The sequence below is a fragment of the Colletotrichum abscissum genome, assembly GCF_030869225.1.
Source record: "Colletotrichum abscissum strain IMI 504890 chromosome Unknown Scaffold_3.1, whole genome shotgun sequence".
Taxonomy (NCBI): Eukaryota; Fungi; Ascomycota; class Sordariomycetes; order Glomerellales; family Glomerellaceae; genus Colletotrichum; species Colletotrichum abscissum.
The window spans coordinates 308,852-319,935 of NW_026850209.1; the positions used below are offsets into that span (position 1 = coordinate 308,852).

General features: G+C 32.0%; 2 protein-coding genes across 2 annotated transcripts; one reads left to right on the top strand and one right to left on the bottom strand.

Moving 5' to 3' along the window:
• Window positions 1-251: 251 nt before the first annotated feature.
• Window positions 252-2,900, bottom strand: CABS01_01462 (Sec23/Sec24 trunk domain-containing protein; the record flags this gene model as incomplete). The annotated part of the gene is made up of 7 exons (XM_060534842.1): window positions 252-276; window positions 335-534; window positions 587-1,684; window positions 1,740-2,219; window positions 2,276-2,570; window positions 2,622-2,752; window positions 2,808-2,900. 7 exons carry the CDS (start codon window positions 2,898-2,900, stop codon window positions 252-254), a joined length of 2,322 nt encoding a protein of 773 aa, XP_060398031.1.
• Window positions 2,901-9,291: 6,391 nt separating this feature from the next.
• CABS01_01463 (uncharacterized protein) lies at window positions 9,292-9,510 on the top strand (the record flags this gene model as incomplete). Its single annotated transcript, XM_060534843.1, has 1 exon — window positions 9,292-9,510. A coding segment is annotated over one exon (219 nt), but the record flags the coding sequence as incomplete, so codon positions are not given.
• Window positions 9,511-11,084: the final 1,574 nt, after the last annotated feature.

Here is an 11,084-nt window from a genome sequence, read left to right on the forward strand (position 1 = left end):
AAGGTGCATTGGCCGCATTGGCCGCGTAAGTGAAATCTTACACGGAATTCTTCAGTGTTCATTGGCATTTGTCTTCATAACTACGGCAAAGTCTGAAGCCTTATATGCTAGAGACCTTCAGACTCCGAGTTGCGATTGTGCTCTACATCCCCCATCTTGTGGATTTGTCGTCTCTTGGTACGACGAAGACGACCACCCCGTCTTTGCTGGCACCGATATCCTCCTTCAGCCCATGACGATACGCAACTGATTTAGTTTGTGCCACTTACGGCCAGCCTAATACCCAGAGTTAGCAAGTCCAATAGGATAGGATAAATATTGAGTAATTCCTTACTTCATGAGATGGTCCATGAAGGTTTGCAGAGACACATCATCAGTGAAGATAGTCTGGGCGTTTTGCGCACCCACACCGCCATAAGCTCCGGTAGTGTGGGTGGTCGACGGGTTGAGCTTCGACAGAAGGAATCTGGCTTGAGAACCTCCAGCATCACAAACAATGAATCGAGGAAGTGGGAATCTATCGGTGATGAGATCCTACATAATGTTAGCTGACATACTGGGAGCCTGACGGAGGGAGAGAGCTTACTCTTGCGTCTTCCTTGGGCTGCTCGAGCAGAGATGCAAAGTTTTCATAGCCCTCTTGGTCCTGATATCCCGCCTTGCGCCACTCGGCGACCGTCTCCCCGTGGAAAATGAGAATGTGGAAGAAGGTATCGAGAAGAAGGATATGGGTGGGTTGAATAGAAGTCGAGTCCAGCAACACAGGTTGGCCACCCTCCTGATCAAACGTGTACGAGTCTAACGTGGGCTGTATCATGATGAGCGAGTTGCTTACGTCCTCGTGGTTAAGGACATGGCGATAGAAGGCCGTCTCGTCGGGGGAGTTGTTGAAGACCTGTAGGAATTGACTCCTCCGGAGATGGAACATGAACTGCGGGTACAATGTAAAGTTCTTCTCGAGCCGGAAGGAAGATGGATCATCTTTCCGGTAGTCTGCAAAGCGGGAGCAGAGTCTGATAAGCATCCTGTCAACCCAGCGCAAGACATCCGGACCGTCATCAACTTCGGCCTTGAACACTGCAATGCGAGACATCAGGACAGCAGCAGCTTCCTGGTCGAACGATTGTGCAATAGCCGGATCGCCAGCTGGTCCACTGAGGTTTCTGGCAATTGTCGTAACCCTCAGATGGAATTGACCGGACGAGTGTTGGTAGTAGGTGAGGAATTGGATCATGCCCTTCTGTGGCGTTTGCTGATGCTGCGTAGGGCCTCCCTGACTTGCAATCTCAAAGTATACGCCGTAACTTGCGTTGGGGTCGATGCCGCACATCTTCCATGAGCATGTGTTGCCTATGCCACATTCCGTCTCTCCAACTGATGTCGATTTCTTGTTAAGAGAAATGGCGTGGCCTATCAGTCCAGTAACCTTTAACTCTTTAGTGGTGAGTACTTCGAGCGTAGCATTGAAGCCCATGAGCAAGTTGTCGTCACCATCCTTTTCGAACACGCGAATGAACGACTGCCTGAACATAGAGGAAGTAAAACTGTCGGTCAAAATCATGTGGCCACCGGTGGAATTGCAGAGGCCCTTCATCTCTAAGAGACCGACTTGATCAAGACAACCCGCGAATATGTCAATGATGTGGCCATTATGAGCGGTCCTCTTGGCCAGGATGTCATAGAACTAGGGGCTAGCGTCAGCTTTTCCTATACAGAGGAAACCTCATCTAAGTACCGACCTTGAGTGCCTTCTTGTAGTACTTGATGTTGTCACGGTCAATGTCGTGGTGCGATCGGATGGGCTCTCTCAGTTCCGGGCCAACTACCATGCCGGGTCCCTCTGTCGCCGGTCCACCAGCGAAGAGCATGATGCGGCCACCGGCGTGTTGGAATGAAGACTCAAGGAGTCCTACTGCGACACTGAGAGCAACGCCGGAGCAGCGCAGACTCCTGCGGTCGTTGGCTACGGGCCATGGGTCTTTCTGAAGCTGCTCCAAAGCTTTCGTCAGCTGAAACTCGGCCTGCTGAACGGGTAGCAGAAATCTCGACGCAGGGCCTGCGGGCATAGGCCTTCCAGGCTGCTGCTGGGGCATGCCGGGTCGCATTGCTGGGGAGAGCAAGCCGAGCATCTCCTGCACCTGCTTCGCGGAGTAGTCTTTGCTCCCGCGGAACACATAGGATTTCGCGCATTCAGTGTAGCCGATTTCGTGAACTTGTGCCTTGAGAAGTGGTCAGCAAGGAGGGTCATGGGGTTCCCAATGAATACGCCACCTACCATCGTGCCATATGTGATTAAGCCAACGAGTGCATTTTCGGGCAGCAGGCTCAGGCTCATGACCAATGACTCCTTGAGCGCAGCCAGGCTATCATCCTCTTGGCAGGTGTCGACAACATAGAGGAAGATGGGAGGGCTTGGCGCCGGCCGCGAGAGCCGATACTCGATCGTAGTGTTGGAGGGATGAAGTTCGGGGGGGATGGCATTGGCGGTGATATCTTTGTAATGGGGCGGAAGAGGGTTCCGCGATAGGCAGAACGGACAAATCCAAAGACGGGCTCTTACGTCCACAGAGCTAGCCCAGGTCAGGCTTGAAGATTCCAATGACTCAAATCGCTTAACTCACCAGAAAGGATTGAGGACGGAGCGACAAGGTTGCTTGCAAGTCACCGGTTCGAATTGGAGGAGTGGTGTGTCGGGCTTTTCTTTGAGAGGAGTGTAGTTGGCCCCAATCGGCACGACCAAGCGCGATGCTTCCTGTATGAGCACAGGTCAGAAGACGTAGAAAGACACTTTTCCAAGAACAACTGACCATACGAGAGCTAGGAAACACGTTCCAACTCAGGCGAACTCCATCACGGTCCTCGACCTCGCTCCATTGCTCCTTAAGAGCTTCGTAGTCCATCGTTGTTCAAATGCTCTGCTACGGTCGATATTCAGGTGGTGCGGCTTCGGCGTGAATCCTGTAAAATGTGGTCAGTGGCGGATATTTGACCAGGAATAGCGGTACATTCAGTTCATACTTAGATTGCCAGCAGATGGTTTGCGAGTGCCGCGAGGGTTGCTGCGTTAAATAGAGGATAGGACGGAGAAGGTAGCTTGGTATGGCCACGGCACAGTTAACAAACAACGGCGGCTTTGAGCTGTGGCCTACCGGCGGAGGCAATGTGGCAGGAACAAGCTGTAGTGGGGCTACCAAGGTACCTGCCAGTGACCTACTAGTACTAGATCCATTGATCTCTAGCGCGGGGCTGCGGCTACGTATAAAGAGGTGCACCGCAAGGGTATATAGCCAGGACGGCTATAGAGGTATAGCGAAGCATTATAGTATACTAATCTATACCTAGCGAGTATAGAGCTTATGTAATTTAAAAAATTAAGAGTCTTATTAAATTAAATATATTAATTTTTATATTTTAAAACTAAGTAATATATTTTAATAAGGTATTTATTTTAATATTTTATTTTTATTAGCTACTTAGGCGGTTCTTGATATTATTTATTTAATTTTATATTCTATTTTTATTAGTTACTTAGGCAGTTCTTAATATCGATTATATAATATTAATATCCCTTTAGGGTCCGGTCCGCCTTATTAAGGGCTATTTTTACTTTTATAAATAAGTATTATAACTTAATATATATAATAAGGCTAGGGCCTCGCCCTATAGGACCTATAGTAGCTACTATACTATATATATAAAAATATAAACTTAAAATAACTCCTCTTAAAATAAAAGAACTATAAATAAGTTACATAACTACGATTATATAATAAAATAAGGAACGGATATTTATAAATAAATAGAACGAATAATTATAAATAAGTAAAATAAATAACCGTTTAATAAATAATTAAATAATAATAAATAAGAATATTATAAAAAATATATTTAAAAACGAGACTTATATATAATATAAATTTAAGCTAAGTTTAAAAATAAACTTTTTATAACTTTTTTAATAATTAACTTAATATTAAATTTTATAATTATTTTTAACTATTTTTATTAAAAACCCTTTTTAATAAAACTATAATTAATTACTAAAGCTTTACTTTTTTTACGATTTATAAATATAACTTTAAAAAAGCTATTTATAATTATAATACTATTTACTTAGTATTTATAGCCTTAATTTTTATTAATATACTTACTATAACTAGCTAGTTATAATACTTTAATTACTCCTATTTAGTAAGTTTATCTTATAAAAAACTAACTAAATAATATAAATATATTAATTATTAATAATAATAGTATAGCATAGCCTATTAAAATAACTATACTTATTATTTAATAACTATATAATATAATATTTAAACTTAAAAATAAAAATAAGTAGTTTTATACTTAGCTTATAGTACCCCGACCTCTCTTAATATTTAGAGCTAAGTACTCTAAACTAAAACTTTATAATAAGTCCTTAAATACTTTCTAAAGATTTTTTACTTAAACTAGGGCTTATTTATATTATTATAAGACCTTTTTTATTATTAAAGCTAATAAAGTTTACCACGTAGCTTTATTTTTTAAAAAAAAAATACTCTTATTTAGTTTAAACCCTTTATAAAAAACTATTTTAAAAACGAATATAATATCTAAGACAAAAATACTAAAAAAATCTTTAATAACTATAATAAGTTTAAATCCCCTTAACGGAGTAATCCGCTAGGGCCGTATTATATATTACGTATTAAAGAAAACTAGGTATATTACGCTCTATACTTAATTACTAATTAAAATAATAGTTAACTAACTCGACCGTTATTTTCTTTTTATTAATAGTTCTTAACTTTTTATTACCCATTTAAAGGGCGAACTATACTTATTTTAATATATATAAGACCTCTTAATACTAGCCCGTATAAGTAACTAGATCTTATATTATATACTCTTTTTTATTAAAAGTTAAAGGACCCCTTATATATTCCCTTATATTTATAATATAGCTTATATTAAATGATCCGTGGTTGTGAACTTTGCAGGAGGGAAAGTTAAAAAGTTGGAAAATCTAAAAAAATAGTCTAGCGAGACAGTGTGAGTATACACTGATACTGTGTATTAATACCGTGTAAACGACATCGAGAATCGCCCGAGCAGCCAGCAAAGGCAGAATACAAAAATAAATAGCTTATATTAAAAGGATTTCTAGTTTTATAAAATATAATTTCTAAGTTAGTATTAATATATTAAATCTTAACGTTTATATTAACCTAGTTATTTATAATATTCGTACTATTATTTAGTTAGATTCTATATTATTAAAAAGTATTACGCTACTTTTTAAGTATATTTATATTAACTATAATAACTAGGGCGTTAAGGGGGCTTAAGAATTTATTAAGCCCTAGAGGGGGGGACTTATTAAGGGGTATTTTTAATAGAGTAGGTTCTTAACGAGGTAGTAGTTTATATATTAATAAGTTTATTTAGTAAATTTATTTAATAAATTTATTTAGTTTAAATAGAGAGTAGCTTTAGGTAATATTAAAAGCGATAAAGATAGAAAGAATTTTTACGAGCTTTAGTACGAAGAATAATAAATATTAGCTTATTTAGCCCTTTTTTTAAAAACCTCTATATTATTATTAAAGTTTAGAACCTTTATAATTAAGGGCTATTTCTAACTATTATAGCTAACTATTATAGCTAATTATTATAGCTAACCTCTACTATTAACCTTTCTAGCTAGCGCTACTATAAGATAGCTTATTTATCCTAAATTATATAGCGGTTTTCGTATTAAAATTATTATATTACGTTAAGCGCGTACTTAGGGTATATTATACGTATTATATAATTAAAAAATATACCGTATTATATAATTTTTTTTAAAAACGTAATCCCGTTAAGGTCGATTTTTTATACTTATAAAGCCGGAAAAAAACCACTATATAATAAGTTTAAAAAAAGACTTAAAGAAATTTTTAAGAACCTTAATAAAAAACGAATTATTAAATAAAGGCTTATAACTCTTATATAAAAGGGATTAGTTAATAAGTATATATTTAAATTTAAATAAATTATTTCTAAGCTCGATTAAGGTAATAAAGTACTTATAGCGGCTTTTTATTATAATTTAAAAAAAAGTTAAAGATAACCTTTTTTAATAAGACCGGCCTAATAAACTTTATAATTATATTAATATAATTATTAAAATTAATAATCGACTTTATAAACGACGCCTTAAATAAAAAGGATAAAACGCTTAGAATAACCGATCTAAACTTAATAATAAACGTAAGTATAAACTAATAATTACTATAACTAGGTACTATAACGGACCTATAGATTTTAGTATTATTAAAAGAGAATAACCTTATTAAAAAAAGGATTTTAAATACTATAACTATAATAAACTAAGATATATAACTAAAAATTATTAATAACTTAAGTATATTTAATACTAACTTATTTTTAAAAAACGGGCTAATATTACAAATAAAGAAGTCCCCTATAAATAACTCTTATAAATAGCTTATTATAATAATAATTATCTTAGTTACTAAAATAGTAAAAAATAAATAAGATAATACCTAAAATAATCTAAGGATAAGGGACGATCCGGATATAATATTATACTATCCGTTAGGACCCTAGTAGTAATAATAAAAAAAGAAAAAATATTTACTAACTAACCCTATATTTTTTTAAAAAAAAAATATTAAATATATTATTACGCTCTCTTAAATTTATAAGAATATAAAAAAAAAGCTAAGATAGACCCCGTTATAAAAAACATATTTTATTTTTTTAAAAAACGAATTAAATAAAGATACTTAGTTAATATAAAAGAGTAGCTCTTTAAATTTAAAAAAAGAGGACCTAATACTAAAGAAATTATAAATAGCCTCGTTTATATAATATAATAAAATTATATAAATTAAAAATAATTTACTAAGTTTAAAAAAGGATTTAATTTAAAAAAATCCTAACTAAGTCTATTTATTTGTTTTAGTATTCTGCCTTTACTAGTTGCTCGGGCGATTCTCGATATCTTTTATACGGTATTAATATACGGTATTAGTGGATACTTACACTATCTCGGTAGCTAAGTCTATTTATATAATACGAAAAATAGACGGTAATAAAAAATTTATTTATAAAATTAAGGAGTAGCTTAAAGATCTCTTATATAAAAATAAAATTCCCTTTAGGGTCCGGTCCGCCTTATTAGGGGCTATCTTTGCCCTTATGGGCAAGCTAGTCTATTAGGGTTAATATCGAGTTTTTATTATATAATAAACTCTATAACTAATAATAACCGGCTATAGCTATTAATATTAACTAAACTTAAAATACTAACGACCCCGCTATAATATATTAATTACCTTCTTAATAACTAAATACTACCCCTTACTTTCTCTTTTTATCTTATTTAATAATAACCTTTCTTTAATATTCTTATTTAATACGCTAGCTTATACTCTTTTTAAATTATTAATTATATTATTAAGTCTAAGCTTATTTATATTATTTTATTATATTAAAAGGGCGTTAATAAGAGTAACGCTTATTATAATATATTTATCTATCTTTTATAAATTAATATTACTAATATAGTATTTATTAAAGCGGTCTTTTTATAGCTCGGGGTCGTTTAGTATAATACTTATAGGATCGAACTTCTAGTTATTAAAGAAGCCCTAAGGATTAACGAGTTATTAATAGTATTTCGGTATTTTAATAAAATATACTTAAGGTAAACGGTTAGATAGTAATAGTAATAGTAATAGTATAATAATAATAAATAATAAGGGAAGTAGCGTTTTTAATTTTAATAAAAAAAACGAAATAACGAATATATATATATATATAAGTTAAAGTTAAAAGTATTAAGGTAGATATTATAAAGTTAATATTATTTAATAATAATAACGAGGGCATTTCTAATACTACTATTATAAGTTACTATACTTAAAAAGGTAACTAACTTAGCTAAGTACGCGGGCTTATAAAGTAGTAGCGTCGGGTACTTAATATTATTATTAATAATCCGTAGTTATGAACTTTATAAGAGGAAAAGATAAAAAGGAGGAAGGAAATTTAAAAAAAACAATAATTTATTAAAATAGTATAAGTATTTACTAATACTATATATTAATATTATATAAACGACATTAAGAATTGCCTAAGTAGCTAGCAAAGGTAGAATACTAAAATAAATAAAGATAAAATTAAAATAATTAAAAAATTAACTCTTAACTTTAGAATTATAAAAAAAAATTTAACTTTAACTTTAAAAAAAAAATATTAAAATAAAAACTAGCTCCTTCTATTTTAATAAAATAAAATTACTTTATAATTTAAATAAACTTCGTAACGTTACTTAACGACGTATTTAAATAGAGATTAATTATAAAGTACTACTTAGTATTAACGATACTAACTTTAAAGAGAATAATAATAAACTATAGTATAAATATATTTATTTATTTAAAAATAACTAAACTATTTAGTTCTATAAAATTAAAAAAACATAAAAAGGTTATAATAACCCCCTATATAAATAAGAATTACTCTCTACTTAACCCCGAAGACCCTTTTTATAAGGAATCATTTTAAATAAAATATTTAGATAATAAATATCTTTAGTACCTCGTATATAAATAAAATAGTCGTTTTTATTTATAAAAACGTAATAGTAAACTTATTAGGGATATTTATATAAAAAACTAATTACCTAGTTAGATATTACTAAGCTTTGATAATAGTAATAAAATAACATTTAACCTAGACCCTAACTTCCTTATAAAATACCTTAATAGCGAATATATAAATTAAAAAAACTATAGATATAACTAATACTAAATTTATTATATTAAAAAAACTAAGGTATAGAAGAAATATTAAGAGAGATATAAATAAAAGAACTATTTAAAAAGATAAATAATAAAAAACTAAAAAAGCTAATTATAAAAGAACGACAAAAAGTAAAAATAAAAAAAAAGTTCTTATATATAACTAAATAATATAACGATATATACTTACGAATTAATTTTAATATTTACGGACGAGGACTAAACGCTATTATTAATAGTAGCGTATAAAAAACTTATATTTATTAAAAATAGTAAATAAACTTAATTTATTATAAGTATAAAAAGATAACTTATATTAATTATAAATAATAAAAGAAGAACGAGTTAATTATAATTATAAATACGTTAATTAAAAAACCGTATATCTTTTAATATATATTAATAATTAATAAAAATAACTATAATATAATATTATAAAGATTAAAAATATTAACATTATCTTAGGAATTTCGTAATTACAAAAGTATAATTTATTTATTTTAATATTCTACCTTTACTAGCTACTCGGGCGATTCTCGATATTAATTATATAGTATTAATATATAGTATTAATATATACTCCTACTATCTTAATAAACTATTTTTTTTAATTTTCTTTAACTTTCCCTCTTATAAAGTTTATAACTACGGATTATTAACGGCGATATTAAGTACCCGACGCTACTACTTTATAAGCCTACTACGTACTTAGCTAAGTTAGTTACCTTTCTAAGTATAATAGCTTATAATAATAGTATTAAAAATACCCTTATTACCGTTATTAAGAATAATACTAACCTTACGATATTTACCCTAATACTTTTAATTTTAACTTATATATATATATATATTCCCCTTTAGGGTCCGGTCCGCCTTATTAGGGGCCATCTTCGCCTTTATAAGTAAACTAGTTTATTAAAGTTAATATTAAGTTTTCATTACGTAATAAGCTTTATAATTAATAATAGCCTACTATAACTATTAATACTAACTAAACTTAAGATATTAATAACCCCGCTATTATAATATATTAATTACCTTTTTAATAACTAAATACTACCCCTTACTTTCTCCCTTTATTTTATTTAATAATAACCTCTTTTTATTAATATTCCTATTTAATACGCTCGCTTATACTCTTTTTAAGCTCCTAATTATATTATTAAATCTAAGCTTATTTATATTATTTTATTATATTAAAAAGGCGTTAATAAGAGTAATATTTATTATAATATATCTATTTATTTTTTATAAGTTAATATTATTAATATAGTATTTATTAAAGTAGTCTCTCTATAGCCCGGGGTTATTTAATATAATATTTATAAGATCGAACTTCTAGTTTTTAAAGGAGTTTTGCTATCCGGGCAGTACTGTTTGGCTATCCGGGCAGGAATCCACTTTTTGGACCAATCAGAGCCCGCCGTCTAATCTCTAAATATTTTATCCCGCTGTACCTGCCCACGGGCTACCTAGCGTATATGCGCCGCAATTACGTAAGGTAGCCGGAAGTACGTATAGTCGGAATTGCCTACGGTCGCAATTACCTACAGTAGCAATTGCCTGCTTAATTACTTACTTAATGACCTATTTCAATAGGCAATTGTAACCGTGGGTAATTGCGACCGTGGGCAATTGCGACCGAACGTGCCTGCGGCTGCCTTACGTAACTGCGCCGGGTGGCCCGTGGGCAGGTGCAGCGGGTACGGGTGTGGGGTTGTGGCCCGAGCTCTGCAGCTGTAAGCCCTTATTGGTACAAAAAGTGGATTACTGCCCGGATAGCCAAACAGTACTGCCCGGATAGCAAAACTCTTCTAAAGAAGGCCTAAGAGTTAATAAGCTATTAGTATCTTAGTATTTTAATAAAATATATTTAAGTAAGTAAATAATTAAATAGTAATAATAATAGTAATAATAACGGCGAGGGAAGCGTTTTTAACTTTAATAAAAAAAACGAAGTAACGAATATATTTGTTTTTTATTTTTACTTTTACTAGCTACTCGGGCAATTCTCAATGTCGTTTATACGGTATTAATATACGGTATTAGTATATATTTATACTATTTCGCTAGACTATTTTTTTAGATTTTCTAACTTTTTAACTTTCTCTCTTATAAAGTTTATAACTACGGATTATTAACGGCGATAATAGGCGCTACTACTTTATAAGCCCGCGTACCTAGCTAAGTTAGCTACCCTTCTAGGTAATAGTAGCTCATAACGGTGGCATCGGAGATGCCCTCGTTGCCGTCGTTAAGAATGAGAAGCTTTATTTATATTACTTC